At 29.4% G+C, this 18,721-nt stretch overlaps 1 protein-coding gene across 1 annotated transcript; it reads right to left on the minus strand.

Moving 5' to 3' along the window:
* Positions 1–3,008: 3,008 nt before the first annotated feature.
* LOC101506463 (uncharacterized) lies at positions 3,009–16,535 on the minus strand. Its single transcript, XM_027336571.2, has 20 exons — positions 16,106–16,535; positions 15,976–16,001; positions 15,776–15,874; positions 15,020–15,096; positions 14,447–14,492; positions 13,880–13,940; positions 13,736–13,789; positions 13,537–13,617; positions 12,223–12,262; positions 11,956–12,068; positions 11,413–11,523; positions 10,606–10,722; positions 10,157–10,245; positions 6,484–6,496; positions 6,229–6,300; positions 5,971–6,091; positions 5,659–5,728; positions 5,355–5,461; positions 4,637–5,067; positions 3,009–4,046 (listed from the first exon to the last, which is right to left on the minus strand). The coding sequence occupies exons 1-20, from the start codon at positions 16,319–16,321 to the stop codon at positions 3,411–3,413; spliced, it is 2,580 nt and encodes an 859-aa protein (XP_027192372.1). The 5' UTR covers positions 16,322–16,535; the 3' UTR covers positions 3,009–3,410.
* Between the last annotated feature and the right edge of the window lie 2,186 nt (positions 16,536–18,721).

Genomic DNA, 18,721 nt, shown 5'->3' on the forward strand with positions numbered 1-18,721 from the left:
TTTTTACCAGTTATTTCATTCCATTTACGTTTACGCCTGCATTTGGCGTATTTAGTCAAACAATCTTTATTTCATTTCTTCTTTTTGACCTATCTTCTTTTCATTTATAACAATTTGTTTTATTTAGGACAGAAATTGAGAAGAAAAACGTGAAAAAGATCGTAAAAGTACTAAAAAAGGTAAATGATTAATTAGGTGTTTGGTAGGAATGAAAAGTAAGTAGAAAAAAAAAGTATACTTTAAAGACAAAACATATTATATTTATATTAACGGACAATTAAAATTATTAATTTTTATATATTATTATATTTTGGTAATTATTCGAGACAATAATTGCATTATACATGATTGTATGTATAAAATAGTTTTATATTAAAAATATATATCTATTAATAATAATCAAAAAATAATATAACAAATAAAATAAAATAAAAGAATTATTCTCATTTTACATCAATCGATGAATTTATAATATTTTTTTTTTTAATTTGAGAAGAAAGAGATATTAAGTGGATATCATCAAATATTTCCAAATATGCTTCTTCCTTCTATTTAATATGTGTTCGAAATGAGAGAAACTTTTTCGATATACATCATTTCTTTCTTTTCATTTATTTGTTCTAACATAGGGTAAGGATCTCTTTGCAAGAGAAGTTATAAGTTATTAAAGGAATAAATCTATATTTTACTATGATGCATAGTTAAATGCGTAAATGATAATATAATTTTTTATATATAATTTTCTAAAGATAAATATTAATAAATTAGTAGTTAATTTTTTCGGATTTAAATTTTGAATTTGTTTTTTATAACACATTTGATGTTCTTTAATTCACCAATAGATCTATTAAAACTGACTCAAATATTTTAAAAGATTTGTTTTAATCTTAAAAATTATACCTTAATACTCTTGAAAGAAAATCAAATCATTTGGAAGTCTTATACAAGTTTTTATAGACTCTAAAACTCTTTAAATAAAATACAATAAAATAAATAAATCATATACTATCGGTATTGTTGCACGTAGTATTTATCGACCCTACCAGCTATATGTGATTCCTCTCCACTCCAAAAACCCCTTCTTCCTAAATAACTTTTGTTTAGGGTCTTTACACATTTATAATATGCTATCTATGTTTATAAATTCGAAACCATTCGTGTTATATATATAAAAAAAAAAAAGTCAATAAATTTCCTCAAAAACTATTATAATTGTTATTGTTAATTTTCTTCTCATATTCTTTTTCCCCTATTTTCCTTCAATTTAACATGAAAATCAATCAAATTTAATGATTTTAAATAAAATCAATATGTAAATTGCAATACATAATCTGTTACACCTCATTTAAAAACTTGAAGATAAATGCTTCTTGTATTTCTTTTCTTAGAAGTTTTTAATCTTTTGGGGTTTAGCCCCTTTTGACCACCCAAAAAAAACCAAATATTTTGCAAATATGAATTTCAACCGTTATATCTACAATTGTTCATGCTAAAAATGAAAACATATTCTTCATTATTTATCTCACTATTTTTCTAACTATTTCAAATCTGTTATTACTTTTCTTTGTTTGAGTTATAAAAAAATATCTTTGCATGAACAAATAACATGATATTAGATATTAAAATTTGTTGAATTTATTTCTGTTTTATCTTGAGATATATTCGAGTAAAAAATAGAGGTATATTGAAAAAGACAAACGTATCCTCGCATTTTTTCAACTCAGTTTCAAATAAATTCAACTTTAATAAAACTCATATCTTTGTCAAAATCTAGAACTCAAATCTTTAAAGAAATCAGACATTCATCTCCAACAAAAGCATTAAGTACCCAAATAAAAAGACTTAGATCTTCATGGCAAAAAGCAAATCTAAGTCCTAATTTTTATATAGATAAAGACCCAAATCTATTTGTTTACTTTTGAAACCATTAATGATGCCAATTATCATGAACCAACTATACCGAACAGAAAAATAGAGGTTGAAGATGGATGAAATATTATTCCTTAAAAAATTTCTTTTACCTAGCTCATATTCATCATTTTGATTTGGTCTATCTTTATTCAAATTTGAATGTCTAGGTCAAAGAAAATAGGGGATGACGTAGATAGCAAAGATGTGAGTTTTTATTTGGAGATTTCATAATATTGTTTTTGTAGGAGATAGAGAACTGAGTTCTTTTGAAGAGATGGGTTTTTGATTTGATAGAGATGTGAATTTCTTTGAAGATGAATTTTTTTTTCTTCTGAATTTTGAATGGAAGCGTAACGAATTCTAAAAGTAATACACAATTAACTCTTTTATAAAAGTAATACACAATGTAACAGATATTTCTGTGACATCAGTGATTATTTAAAGAGATTTCCTGAGAAACACTTTCATCCTGATACTTACATGCAAACAGAAATAGAGGATTACAAAGATGGCGTGAGAGTTGGATCATGCTGGGAAAATAAACGTAAAGAAACTTTAGAGAAGACAAATTGAGTTCAAGCATTTACTCAAGACAAATTATAATCGTCAGAACTAAACAACATTAAGGGATAAAAATGAGTGACTCTTTTGCGTAATTTGATACCCTACTCGTTAATCCTCTTACCCGTTCACTTTAAAAACATTTCCTAAATTCTTTTCTATAAAAAAAAAAAATTATCCACGATATGATTTTATTCTTATATTACAAAAAGAGTGTAATTTCTATGCTATGATATTATGAAAAGTTTTAGAAAGTCAAAAAACTATAAGAAAACATATAATTTAAAAATCATGTAATTTTAAAAGCAGTTATAACAAACATCAATCAGTGTAATTGTTCAACCGTGTAATCCTCAAAATGTATATAAATTAATTTCTTCCAAAAAAGTTTAATTTTCAAGTTTTACAGTCAACAAATCATAATCAATCATATAAGTGACTTTATAAATAATTGTCAAAAGTTAAACATTATTAACGATCTAATAGTTAATAATTTCCACGCAGACAAGTAAAACTTCAAAAGATAAAGCACAAGAGAGAAAAAAAGGTTGTAGATAAAAGCATTTAAATCTCAACTTGAGTCTAATGCTAGATGGCCACACCACATTTCATCCCGCATCACTTCCAAATAAGTTGTAAACCCACATCAATGTACTTTAACGTTCAAGTAAAATTAAAATGCAGTACACACTACAAAAACTGCCTTCTAGAAAAGTGCAACGAGTGTCAAACACCATTTTGGCCAATAATGGGAGTCCACAATGTAAGTACTTCCCTTGAATATTCATTCAGACCACTCACAATGCAACTTAAATTAAAAAGACTATCAAACAATGTATCAAAGGCGGAAATACAACCAAAAAGACGGGAAATAAACATTACATAACACTTACCAAAAGTACTCATCTTTGTCTAATAGGAGGGAGGACAAAATCTCATCAGAGGAGCTCCGCAACATTTGATGGCAACTCCTCAACTATCACATTGTAAAACTTCTGGATATCAGACAGCATCTTTTCATCTTCCTTAGTGATAAAGTTAATAGCAACACCTTTTCTACCAAACCTTCCACTACGACCAATACGGTGGAGATAGTTCTCAGGCTGTGTAGGGAGATCAAAATTAATAACCAGAGACACTTGTTGGACATCAATACCACGTGCCAAGAGATCGGTAGTTATTAAAACACGGGAAGACCCAGAACGAAATTCACGCATAATAATGTCCCTGGTATTCTGATCCATGTCTCCGTGAGTTGCTGAGACTGTATGGTCTCGGCTTCGCATCTTGTCAGTCAACCAATCAACTTTCCTTCTGGTGTTCACAAAAATGACACTCTGAGTGATGGCTAGGGTCTCATAAAGATCACAGAGTGTGTCCAGCTTCCATTCCTCCTTCTCAACGTTAACATAGAACTGCTTAATACCTTCCAAGGTGAGCTCGTCACGCTTCACAAGGATCCTCACAGGTTTGTTCATAAACTTCCTAGTGATCTCCAGTGCCTCGGGAGGCATTGTAGCAGAGAAAACTCCAACTTGAATCTTACCTGGCAGCTGTTGAAATATATCGTAGATCTGATAACAATAAAGCCAACGAGGTTTAGGCAGTTGTAGAATATGACTACAAACCAAATAAGGCCAGGAAAAAAGGTTAAATTCTTAAGTTGATTGAAAGACAATTTACTTGCATATTTTATAAGACATTATTACTATGCAAGAAATTCCAGAATAAAGGGTTTAAGGTTTACTTGCATGGGGATTTATTTTTTCTCAATAAATTGGAGAAACTCAAATGAATTGGGGAAGGACTATGAAAAATCCCCTAAATCCTATCTTATTATATTACTTTCTACATGAAAAGTCGCCTCTTAAAAACACACTGCCCAAAAAGGTGATTTCCGCCTGATCTATATTCTCCTGATTCCCAAAAAAAAGCCAAAAGAAACAAACAACTAAACATAACAGAAAATATAAATACTTAAAACAAGAAGCCAAACAAATGATAAGTTAAAGTGAGGGGGGGGGGATATGAACTGAACGAATTTAAAAGTCAATATCCAAAACTAAAAAGAAAAGTGGAGGTAGTACACCTAAAAAATAACATAGAATGTAAGTAATTACTAAAATGTGAAAAGGAACTACAACAGTTACGAAATAAATAGTACCTGATCTTTGAAACCTCGGGAAAGCATTTCATCAGCCTCATCCAACACAAACATTTTGATATAATCAGGCTGAAGAGACTGTCTGCGCAGCATATCAAACACACGACCAGGAGTACCAACCACAACATGAACGCCACCGGATAGAATGCGCTGATCTTCACGAACACTTGTACCTCCCACACAAGCATGCACCTTCACACCTAGATAATCTCCAAGTGCACGCATAACCTTCTCAATCTGCTGAGCCAGCTCACGAGTTGGGGCTAAAACCAAGGCTTGGCACTGAGTGACATTGTAGTCAAGTTGCTGCAGAATACCAGAGCAGAAAGTTGCTGTCTTCCCAGTTCCAGACTGAGCCTGTTGAATAACATCAAGTCCCTTGATGAAGGGAACTATTCCCCTTTGCTGAATGGCTGATGGCTTTTCGAAACCTAAAACACAAGTCATACAAGTTTAAGAATTCAAACCCACCATAAATATAAAATAAAACACTAGCAAAGATAACAGAAACGCCATGTTATAAAGATTAGCATCGCAGCAGGACATGGCAAACACTATTCTAGTGCCATGCCATCACCACCATTCATTTTAAATTATTAAGAGTTTCAAGGTAGAACAATAAACTCCAAATCCCCGACAGGATTAACCATATCTATCGTGTTTCAAATTAGGGCAAAAAACATTAAGAGATAAGACACTAAAAAGAAAATAAATTTACCATAAGCATAAATTCCTCTGAGAAGATTCTCTTGCAAGCCCATAGCATCAAAACTATCATAAACCTCATCAGAAGTTCCAAAGAAGTCCTCTCCATCAGCAGCAATTCTAAGATAACGAAGACATCAAAATAAAACAGGTAACATTTAATCATCCCATTACAAGCAAATATCCAAAAAAAAGAAAAAATCATCGACAACAATCTCAGCAATAGTAGCAGCATTCGTAAAAAATATTTAAAATAAAACCATAATGCTTACATAAGAACTAACTAGGACTACTGGAAAAAAAATGAAGATTCTTACAAGTCATTCATTTTGTCATCATATTTTTTAGCATCGAACTGTGACCCCTCGGGTGCTTCTCCTGCCATAACTGCAAGATGAAAAGCAATGGTTACAGTTTATCAACAGAATCAGCACGAGTAAACCTAACCTAAGTCCTAACCTAACATTTAAAACAAAACATAAAGCAATATCATCTATGAACAGAATAAATAAAATAGCAAGATGAGATTTCTAACAGTAAAAGCATCGAAGCAAACAATAAAGTAATTTATTTAGCGAATAAAACGGAGTGTTAAAGTAATGAATAGCACGAAGAAAAGAGGGACGGACCTTGGATGATGAAGAGTAAGGTTGAAGAGAGTGAATAGCGGCGGTGATAATGAACGGAGTTAGGGTTTCCCAAAAACTCCCCGGATCTACGCCGCGGAGTTGAGGGAAGAAAGCAAAGAGTGTTTTACTGCGAAGAGAGTATATCAAGTGATAAAACAAAAGCAGGGTAAGGGTTCCTAGATGATACATTTTTTTTGTGATTCCTAATTTACCCCTTTACACTCAGTCAACGCTAAATGGTCAAAATTCCCGGATCACCTGATTTTTTCTGCCTTTTCCCTTCCCATGCTCCAGACCAAAAGCATCTTTACACGTGTCACCCTTCCTACTCTACGATCAGATGAGACCAATCACATGAGATTTTTTATTTTCATTTTAAAATTGTCAATATTTTTTTTTCCATTTTTATTTTGTTTTTACTAATATAAATGGAATAAAAATTTTGATTTGGCTTCTTGCTTTTCAATAGGTTTAATAGTAATACATTATTTATTGTAAAATAGTTTTACTAACATTTGACGTAAAGCTAGTCAATTTTTCATGTCACATAATTAATTAATTGCAAAATAATTATATAAAAGTATAATTATAAAGTAAATTTTTATTAGATGTTAATATAAAATTAATTTGTAAGGACGACACATACTCTTTAATTCCACATGTAAAAAGATATGTAACATTTTGTTTTCAATTTTATTCTTTCATTTAAACTTTTATTCTTTTTAGATAATTTTTATTTATAATTTTAGCATTTTTGCAATTGTTGGTAAAAAAAATCATATTAGTTCACTTTTTTATTTATTTTACTTAAAAAACAATCTAACAAAATTTTATTTTTGACTGTGATGATGGACTTTATCGTAGAAGTATATGAGCTTTTTTGGTTTGAAGATTTTGAAGGGGATAAGAGCGACAGAAGATTAATAAATTTTTTGTTTTATTTAAATTTTAAGAGGTGACGGAATTTAAAAAATATTTTTATTCTCCCTTTACAAAGAATTTGAAGGGGAAGGGGTGAAATTTATGAATAAAAATCATTTAAAATCTTTATCCTCCATTGTACCTTACAAATCTTAAAAAGAAGTGTTATAAACATCTTTAAACGAAGTTAGGTAAAAAAAACTAAAGTATCAATCTAATACAAATAATGTAAAAACTATTTTAGTATAATTAAATTGTTGATAACTAAAATTGTTGTTGTTTTTTATTAATTACTTTTTTTCACGAAATATTGAATTTTGTGTGTGTTATATATAAAATTTAAGATTAATGTTCTACAAACTAGACCGAAGGTCAAACTGACGAGATCTTCGAATTATGGTTCAGTCGGTTAAACTACAGTTAAATTGTTTAATAAATACTAATAATAATATAAATAAAAAAATATTCAGACCCTCATGTTATTTTTATTTTTCGGGTGAATCTTTCATTTTATTATTACTTATATTTTGTACTAATGTTATATGGGCCCAAGACCCACTAACATAACCCTAGTCCCTAAATATTTAGGCAGTTTCTTTTTTCACTTTTTCAAATATAAAATATAAAAATTTGAATTAACCAATTAAGAAAGTTTTAGTGACTTTGAAGAAAATTCGAAAAATAAAAAAATAAGCTTTCAAATATTTATCATGTAATATCATTCATTTTCAATTTAAAAACAACGAATCTCTGATTTGAAAGGAGTAAGGGGGCTGCTAAATGCTATTGGTGAGAGTATAGTACAAAGATAAAACCAATTAAGCTATTATAATCATAGCCAACTCTTATTTTTTTCCATTTTTTTTATTCAACTTCCATTTCTTTACTGTTGTGCGTGTTTTGTCTCATCATTTGATTCAATCTCACACTCGAAACGACATAGGAAAAAAAATAAATGAAATGGATCATAGAAAATATTTGTTTTTCTCAAATTTTAGAGTTTGTGAAAAAGAAAGAAGTAACATAGGGCTTTCAAAGGTAAATTTTTACCTTAAGGCAAAAAAAAAGGAGAAAATAAATATCAATTTTAGAAGATTTCTTTACATAAATAAACTCAAGAATTGTATTCGGATGGTTTTTTAAAACTGTCACCAGTTTAGTTCAATCCAATTTGCTCTGGTTTTCTGTTTATTTTCCAAATATATTTGAGCATCGACTCTTAAAGTTGACTTAGATAGGATTGAACTTTTGTTTTCAATTGAGCCGACATGTATGACTTTTAAAATATTGTTTATGGGGGGATATTGCGTCTAAAGATAGAAATGATTTTATGATTTACTAAATACTTACAAATGAATTTACATTTACATCTCTCCAATGTTCTCTTAGTCGTAGCTTATAACCACATTTTGAGAGGAAAAAATTTATTTTTAGGGTTTGTTTACTGTGTGAAAATATTTTATATTTTTACTTAAATTTGATGTTAATTTTTTTCATCAATAAGAAGGTTAGAGATTTTATAAAACGAACAATTACATATATTTTCAGAAACAATTAAAATATCAAAAAAATATTTTGATTATATTCAGAAACACATCTAATATTTCATATTTTCTTCATTACAATATTTCACTTAAAGAATCTCATATCAAAATAAAATTAGACTATTTTTTTTTATATAAAAAAACACAGTATTTCCAAAATATAAGTGAGACCTTATTTTTCAAATTATTAAATATATTTATTATTTTTTCAAATGAACCCCTAATCAATATCACTTAGTGTTTTGAAATATTTTTTGACTCAAGTGCCTTGGAACTAAGAAGTAAAATTTAACTATATACACATCCAAAATAGTATTTTAGGTACATCAATACATAAAATAAATTCATTAAATATCATCTTATATAAATTTTGTATTATGTGTGTTAAAACTACAAATGAGCTTATAAAAGAGATAAAGAAAGTACAAGTAAGGTGATTTATTCTCTCTCCCATGTTTCCTCAAAACCACCAATTTTTATTTGGAATAATCAATTCAAATGTATATTTGAGAGCATACTAATGAAAGAAAAAATCACAACAACAACAAAATGTTACTCATTTTGCACTCCGACTTTATTTAGTAGAAAAGTTATAAATAAAATTTAGGTCATGCAATTGACCCAAGTGATAAAGGACTTGAGCACCTTAAGTAAGTTGTCAGTAGTTTAATCTATGACTTGCTCATGGAAAAAACTTCTCCATAGATATTTATATTTGTGAGTATACTTTTATGAAAAATATCAACAAAGCAAAAACTATCGAGGTTTCTCAATTTTTATGGTGAAAAATATAGAGGTAAGACAACAAATGAAATTCATATATAAACAAAGAAGATAACACAAAGGTTATGGTTTGGGTCATTTTTACAACTACCAATGATGGTAGCCATCTAAATTTTATAATTAATACTACTATATTATACATCTAATGATTGTCCAAACCACTCATAAAAGTGGTTAGCCCCAAACTTAGGCTTTAAAGACTCGTGTGGTGATCAACATAGGATAAAGATTAATAAGATAAGAAAATTATATAAAAGTAGAAAAAGATTTACATGACACATTTTTATCTATTGTACCATTGTATCTGAGATAGATTAAATAATAATGCGATATTTTTGGATAAAGTGGTTTTTAAAATGCATATCTTAAATAGATTAAATAATAATGCGATATTTTTGGATAAAGTGGTTTTGAAAATGCATATCTTAAATACATTAAATAATAATGCAATATTTTTGGATAAAGTGGTTTTTAAAATGCATATCTTAAATGCGGTCATACCTAAGGATTTGTTTGTTGAGCAAAGAGGAGGAGAGGGGATGAGAGAGGGGAAGTAGAGATATATTTGATTCAATATAGATGAGGAATTTTTTATGGATTTGTATTTGGTTTAAGGGAATGAGAGGGATTTTTAATGGATTTTATGTTGTGTTAGTTCCTTTCCTTTCCCTTCCCTTTCTTCCCCTTCAAATCTCTCCAAAATAGAATCTCCTCCCCCTTCTAAAATTAAACCAAACACAAATTTAAAAATATTACCTCCCCTCTCCTCCATCAACCTCCAACCAAACACACTATAAATCAAAAACTATTTATCTACTCGCAACCAACAAAATTATTGCAAATCCATGTGATCTGTTATACATTGAGTTGGAAACTCTTTTTGGATTTTGGCTCTTGACTCCGAGCTTCAGAATTTTCAGACTATTTGCTGACTTTGCTAAATACATTGGCAACGAAAGGTGCACATGTGGCTGCCAAATTGGGAGATAACATCCACAAGACACCCGTAACCACCAACGGCAATAACCTGAAATGAATAAATGGACGCTATTAAAACAAATAAATAAAAGGATTAAATGTTTTTTATCCCTGTAAAGTTACTAACTCTTGTTTTCAGTCCCCAAATTCCCTAAATTTCATCGGAGACTCGTTGCATCCCTCTCACGACCATCATTTATTTATATAGTTTATAAAGTCCTGGTTCCGTTCACTGTTTCTGTTGGACCACATTTACCCGATTGATATGGGAAATTTGAGATTTTTTTTTCATATTAAATTTTGTATAGAAACTAAAAATGAATGTTAAATTTATATAATTAAAAATATATTTATTCCTGAACAAACAATGGGAAATAGGAAATACTAGTAATTTCGAATCAGAACATACCCCAGCTGGATGTAAGGAGATAGAAAAAGCTGATGGAGGAGCACACGGTATTTGTGAAAGGATTGCACCGTTCATGTCAAAGCGATTTAGTATAGGATCTGCACCAACAGTCAGAATCTGAAATGCAAAAATTAACAATGACAATAAGATAGCTGCAATAATAGTTAGAAATACGGATATTATAAGAGCATCTAATGGGTCGATATTCAGAAGAGGCCAACAATTCTCACATGACAGACATCGATTTGATAATTGAAATTTTGAAATATTATGGTCGACAGAGGAGGAAAGTGCAAAGGCCAATAGATTTTATTAGAGAAACAGTTTAGTTACACTATATTTCAGTTAGTTAGTTATTGTAACTAGTCTAGTTAAAGACTTAAAGTAACTAACTAACTGAATTGTTTCTCTTGGAAATTTTGACACCATTATCATACCAGTCCATCACACATATATATATTACATTAATATTACAAACAATATTGACCTTAATGGAAATTCACTCCTCTCCCTCCCCACAAAACAAAAACAATATTGACCTTAATGGAAATTCACTCCTCTCCCTCCCCACAAAACAAAAACAAAAAGAGCATGCTACATATGCAGAAAATAAAGAGGGATAACTATATGCTTAAAAAATTGACTTTGTTGCTTATGATATTGATATTGAGATTATATTGATAATGTTTTGATGCTTATGATATTGGTAACTTTTCTCTGTCTTTCTCCCGGGTCCTGAAGTTACCATGATCAAAGACTATGACAGTGTTCAAAACAACTGAAATAAGATAGAGATAGCCCACTAACCTGATTATTGTCAAATAACATGTCCTGTACAGAAGCTCGAGTGGAAAAATTTAAAATACACTCTGAAGCAGGAAGGTTCCAAAGTGATATATTATGTCCACTACTGCAAGCCTGTGAAATGGTGACAACGGTCCCTTAACTAGTCACATAACTAGAAAGAATCACAAAATAAACACCAAATATTCCCGAGCATGTATGCATTTCACTAGTTTGGATACAGATAAAGAACAATCTTAATTCGAGAAGATTATACTGATCAGACACATGTGATTATTATTGATGAAATAGAAAAAACATTAGCAAAAATAGCTTGAACACAATTATTATGCTAGATTCCAAAAGGAAAATAAATTAAAAGCACGATAATTATTTGATATTTGTTCTCTTCTCAACTTCATATGAACTGCATCCATAGGTACAGCCAATAGTGATTAACACATTGTTTGAACATTCATGTTCCTTTTACTAGAGTGGCACATGTAAACCTAAAGTATTAGGGAAGAGGCAAGGAAGGATATTACAAAATAATAGATATTCACTTACCAACCAGCTCTCACTTGCATCTAAAGCAACAGAGCCGACCCATGAAACAGGTCCTTTTAACTTCAAATTTTTTGCTGGATCAATAACTTGGATACACTTTCCACTTTTGCAATCTAGACAAATATGGTAAATAAGTCACCATAACATATAAGAAACTAATAAAGATTAACCAGTGTATTTAAGAAAATCAATCTATTTACATAAAATAGAATATGTTTAATGTAGCTTGTTCTGCTTTAATAAGTGCAACAAAAAAAAGAACAATACCCCAAATTCGAGCTGTCCCGTCCTCTGAACCTGTTATGATCTGAACATCATTCAAAAGGAACCGAGTTAAAATCTAAGACAACAAATTATGTGGAAAGACGAGAAGGTTATCATGAAAAAGAAAAATAGCAACAGAGATGATTTAGCAGTCAGGGTTTTAAAATATCATACCACATATCTCTGGCACCAGAAGAATAGTGGAATTTAAAATTCTATTACTACTATTACTAGGGTAAAGTTTTAACCATTTTGGTAGAGAAACTATTTCTGTAATATGTACAATAGATCTTTGGTTGCTTTAAGTTCAAGAGTATATATCTCCACTTTTTTTCATTTCCTCTTCAATAACCTTTTATACAGTACCCTTTTTTTATTTTCCTGTTTAGATCTCCTATATGTTCAAAAAAAGTAGTTGCATATAAGTCTAATCTATACTATATATCTACATTTCTATATTACTTAATACTTATATATAAAGGGAATACATGGTTTTGTTGTGGATTTATTCTTCCAAGTTTAACCTCTACTTTATTTACAATTTTATCCTTCTTTATTTATTTAAATAACTGATTTTTTTTTAAATATATATACACCTATATATTAAAGGATACTAAGTTTATGTATAACATCTTTTTTTCTTCCAATTTTACTCTTCGTTTCAGCTATTTTATTAACAATTTTAGTATTCCATACTTATCAAATAACTGATTTTTTTAAATAATTGTATATTATTTTATAAATTCCATTAATTTTACCCAGAAAAGCGAACAGATGGACACATTAGTGCCTGTATGCACACTAGTGCTAATAATGAGAACATCACGAGTAGGACATTATTATTTTGAAAAAATAATTATAAATTAACTAAATGAACTCCCCAATATCTCTGCACTCCTTTTTTTTTAATATTATTTTATCTACTTGGATCACTTATTTTCCTCTTGTATCCTTTTTTTTTTTTTATCTCAATTGCACACAAAATTACTGAGCTATATTCTATTGCTTATACATCTACAAGCAAAACGAGTATGGGAAATTTTAAACAATATATAAACATCAAAAGTTTCTGAAGTAGTTTATCAACAAAAAATTGTTCAGTAGTAATACCATCATTATTTTAGTTCATATTTTTAGCTCAATGAGTTATTATATATTTAATTTGTATAGCGGTAAAAGCTAGTTCTCATTACTTAATATATTTTAGAGCAGCGTTTGAAGAGGACCTAAACTCCTTTCTTCACCTCTAGTTACAATTTTCAACAAATAACCACCGTGAAGTCAAAAGAACAGAAATATAAGGTTAAGAATCAAAACCTGATTGGACGAGTTGCGAGCAACAATACAATGCAAGTAATCAGAGTGACCCTTGAATACCATTTTTAATTTACCAGATTCCTAGAAACATTTAATATTTGTTAGACCAGCATCAACACATGCAAGTTGCAACTATAAATCAAGTTATCCCAAGAAACTTCCTACACTCAAATTAAATTCACCTTCACCAAATACATACCACATCCCAACAATATGCACAAGAATCACCAGAAGCAGCGAAAACAGACCCTGCCTACAGTTAAGTAAAAAATAAAAACACAAACTCAACCACAAAATAACCCAAAAAAAAAAACATTGTGACAAAGCCAAAAACGTTACAGACCTGAGTATTAACAGCAATAGCATTATTCTCAGGGATAGGTGAAAGTGCACCCCAAGGACCTCTGCAAGACAATTATTTGGGCAAATCGATTTGAGGATAATTAGTAAACTAAAACTATAAGATAAATGATATTTCAAACAGCCAAGTTTATATGTAAATCACTTTAAATTAATTTGTTAGGTGCAATAAATAATTGTTAGAATATTAGAGTATATCTTATAATATCTTAGAAAATCTCTCATTATTATTATGATTTGTTCCTGATTTAAGATTAAGTCTATGTTTCTCTATAAATAGATATTAGTATTGAGTCTTTTGTAATCAAGTTATCATAAAGCTATTATCAATAATATTCAAACCCTTATTATTTTCTCTCATCTTTTTCTCTAAATTCCCACAACTTCAACAATAATAATGTACAAGAGTATACTCTGATGAGATGATATACAAGAAAAATGAACAAATAACTGAAATTCCAAAAAAAACATTATCCTCTACTTCTGTAGTAATTACAGAAAATAAAAGGCCAATAAAGCTGAAGTATGCATTAATTCTCTAAAGACTCACTTGTGTTGAGGATTTGCCACATCAAGGATAGGCTTGATATCATTTCCTGAAATATTAAAGGGATAGCATATCTAAGACCTTTGAACAAATCACAGATCCAAAAATTAAAATAAGAAAATATATCTTGACATAGAAGAAGTGAAGGTGAACAACACAACGCTATAATCAAATAAAATACATAATCAACCAGGGAGGGTATGGGAGAGGATAAAGAACATCATGATAGGCCATCGAAAATCAGAGCTAAGATATAAAAATTTGCAACTCCTTAAACCTTTGCAATTTGATATTGAACATTTGAAAATGCAATTACCAGATTTAGTCATACTATGAAAATGCACAAATCCAAGGGTCAGTCTCGATATAAAAAAGAAACACTTTCAAGTTAAAATAAAATACTGATTTGCATTACATGTGTGAAGATTTGTAGGTGTGACGTCATAAACACATACTCTTATGTAATAATCAGGGAGAGAAAAAAGAAAAATAAAAGCAAGCTGCTTCAGAGATATAAAAGAGATTACGATGGATGTGCTAATTAGAAACTCTATCGCAACTGTAACATAATATGACCTTCTGAACAAATATAATGCTTTGAGCTTGTAAGTTCCTTCCATCTCCATCCTCGAATTCGGCCATCATCACCGCAACTGTGAGGTAAAGCTACTGTCAGGAGTTATGCCAAATGGTAAATTAAACACCTCATTTATTATGTATGTTTACAAATTATCTCATCACACAGAGAATTCCTTCAAAACCATAATACTATACTCGTAACATTGGAGAGCAAGATGAACAAAAAAATAACTTCAAAAATGCTAAATTCAAATTTCGAAAACCATAATGGTATTGCAAAATATAACAACTGAAATTCAGACCCATAAAGTCGCGGTATAGTGGATGAAGATTAGTATATGACTTTCCAATTTTAAAAGGATTTATAAAAAATTAAATAAATCTTGCATCATCATAGTTGGGTTTTTTTAAATCATTGAGATAGCCTTTTAGTCTCAACCCTCTAGTTTCTAGGGAAAAGTGGTCCTAATATTCTAGTAATGCAGAGTTCCACTGATCAATTATTGTTATAGTGATGTTTTTGCACTTGTAAAATCATATTTGTTTGACAAAAAAATATCTTAAGAGGGAAATAAGAAATGATAGAAGCCATCGACAAAACATATCATCACGCTTCAATATTTTAATATTCCTCTATTATATGTAAAAATTATATGAATGGGGATAGGTATATCCTAGTATAGAACTGGTTCTACATATAATAACATAAAAGGAGAAAAAACAGAGGGAAGAGTATTGTGTACTAGTTTGAACCTCAACAACAGGGCATTTTCATCGTCATAGCCATAGAATTTGACATCATATGCAGCCCCATTATGCGCTTGAAAGAAGCAATCTGGCTCAGCCACAAAACTAATCCAATCACATTGCAAATGAAAACACAGTTAAACCCTAATAATAAGAAACTAATAAATAATAATAAGATCATGAACAAATTATAAATGTAAACTTACTTATCCGTATCGGTAAAACCAAATGGCTGAAACAAATACAACAAGAATGAAATAAGAATTTCTAGTTTCATCTTAAAAATAAAAATAAAAATAAAAATAAAAAATAAAAAAGTTGACTAAGAATACAAACATTTTTAAGCTTAGAAGCGGAAATTGAAGCGGGGATGGAGTAAGAGGCGATAGAACCGTCACTTGAAGCAACGATGAGAGAGTTGAGGTTAGGGGTTTGAGAAGATTGAGATGGAGACCAAGCTGTTCTGAAAACGGTTTGAGTTTGAATCTCTATTTCCTTCAATACGGTTTCTTTGTATGCATTTTCGTCCCAGTTAGTGGCGTCACCCAACATTGCACTTTGCAATTCACTTCACTCGCTTTTTCTTTCTTCAAACTCTTTCGCCTTTTTGTTATGTTAAATACAAGCTGTGCATTTAACGACGACGTTTCATAGAGCATGACGATCAAGACGGACTAATGCTTTTTTGAATTTGTGAATTTTCATCGTTTAGCTAACAAATACCAGTTGACCTAACCGAATTGGAGGCACTAGAATTACTTACTTTGATATGCCGGTGTCACACTTGTTTGCAGTCGTGGGTTTTATGCGGGTTTCAGTGATCAAGTGCTAACTAAAGTTTTATGTACAAAAATTCAAATTTTTTAGTTTTCGGTTTCGTTTAATCATTACACCAATGAGTTGTTTGATAAAAATGCATTGGAGTATTTACAAAAAAAATATTAAAAGTCTGATGTATTTTAAAAAAAAAAATTTAAAAATAATATCAACAAAAAAGTAAAGAAATTGAAGATCTCAATAACAATCTCATCCTTTAAAATAATATCTCCTAATTTAATTAAAATTCACCTAAATTGATTAAAGTAAGACAAATAAATTACAAACTCGATTTTGAATGGTTTAATAAAATTGAATATGAACTCATTCAAAGTTAAGTGATACTCAACTCTAATTTATGTTGTCATTTATGTGTCTCAAAATTATTTTGTTTGTCTTTCTTTTTTATTATAAATTAGTCTTTTTTTTCTTTCTAATTATTAATCCTCAAGTTTACTAATAGTAAAAGAATGTATTCATTACAATTTGGATGGCATTTTAGCTGTTATTCAACGAATGAAATAATTATAATTTTCATTTAAATGACATCATAATTGATCTATGATTTTAAAGTTAAGACATAATGACAAATTACATTCAAAATAAGACTAATGTTGCTTATTTTTTTATAAAAAATTTATTGAAGGTCCATAGTTGTCTTTAAAAATATAAAAGTTTAAAAAAAGTATAAATGATATGTTTTGAAATTTAAAATTTAGTTGAATGACTCTGAGTGGAATTTTGCCTTACAAATAATGACAATTTTGGTGGTAAAATATTAGTTTTGTCTTACAAGTTAAAATCTTAAGAGAAAACGCCTAGAAACAATAATGTTCTTGTAACAATCTATCTATTTGATAAGTCTAGAATTTAATCGGTAAAATTATTAATTTAATAATAATTTAAAAATAAAATAAGTGATTTAAAATTTAATTAATTAAATAATGGTCATTAGATTTGGATAAATGAAGGGCAAATAAATAATTTTCACTATACTTTTCTAAATATTTTTTTTTTCTTTTCATTTTCTCATAAACATTTTACTCTTCTCATTCCCGTTCGTTCTCGTTCCCACCACTTCTCAGTCTCCATACTTCATTTTTCTTTACTTTTCCAAATCCTTCAAACCCAAAAGTTTTTTAGGATTCTTTAAATATGTTCGTAAACATTGCATGTCTAAATCTGTCTCTATACTCTTAGAAATCTGAACAAAAAGAGAGCTCAATAACCTCATATTCTCTCTTAACACAGACTATGAGTTTTTTACATTAAATTTTTATTTTTTATTTTTTTATCATGAGAGATGGGGGATACAATTATTTTTTGTTTTCTTAAATAAATTATGATCTGATTTGGGAAAAAGGAAATAAAAGAAATTAGTAGAAGTGAGTGAAAAAAAAATGATTAAGCATATAGGGAATTTTCACAAATAGTTGTGAATCTTGATTGTATGTTGTTTTAAAATCAATTTATATGTTAAAACAGTTTAATTAGATGTTCATACATTGTTTAACAGGCAGGCTTGTCGAGCACAAATTATGCTCGTTAATGCTATTGCTTCTGATATGTATGCAAAATCTGGATATTTTTTAACTCTAATGTCCCTTTTATTTTTTTTTATTAAGCCCTTAATATTAGGGCCCCTATCAAAATAACTTTTTTAAATCCCCGATCCATTATTTCATGAGGCTTATGGAAAGGGGCTTATAGGTCCCCCATATTTTGTTAATTTTGAGATTTTTTCTTGAAAATTTTTTGAAATTTATTTTTCTCAAAAAAATATCAAAAAAAGTTTAAATAATTATTTTCTCAAAAAGGATTGTGAGAAAACTTTTTTAAAAAGTTTCTTGCAAAAAATTAATTTTTTTTTCTCAAATTATAAAAAAAACCATAAATCATTTTTTATCGGAAAAAAATCAAAACTTTTTTATCTGTAAATTTTAAGAAAAAAAATCAATTTTTTTTTGTAAAACTGGGCCTATAGGCCCACTAAGTCCACAAAAATTTAGGGGCTTTTTAGTGTTGGTGGCCTTTTTAATTATGAAATTTTTTGACCCCTCAAACATGTGGGCTGGGGTCAATAATTAGTGGGTTTGTCAAATTGACAGCTCTACTCATAATGTATCTCATTCATAA

This window comes from Cicer arietinum, chromosome 7 (genome assembly GCF_000331145.2).
Source record: "Cicer arietinum cultivar CDC Frontier isolate Library 1 chromosome 7, Cicar.CDCFrontier_v2.0, whole genome shotgun sequence".
Classification (NCBI taxonomy): Eukaryota; Viridiplantae; Streptophyta; class Magnoliopsida; order Fabales; family Fabaceae; genus Cicer; species Cicer arietinum.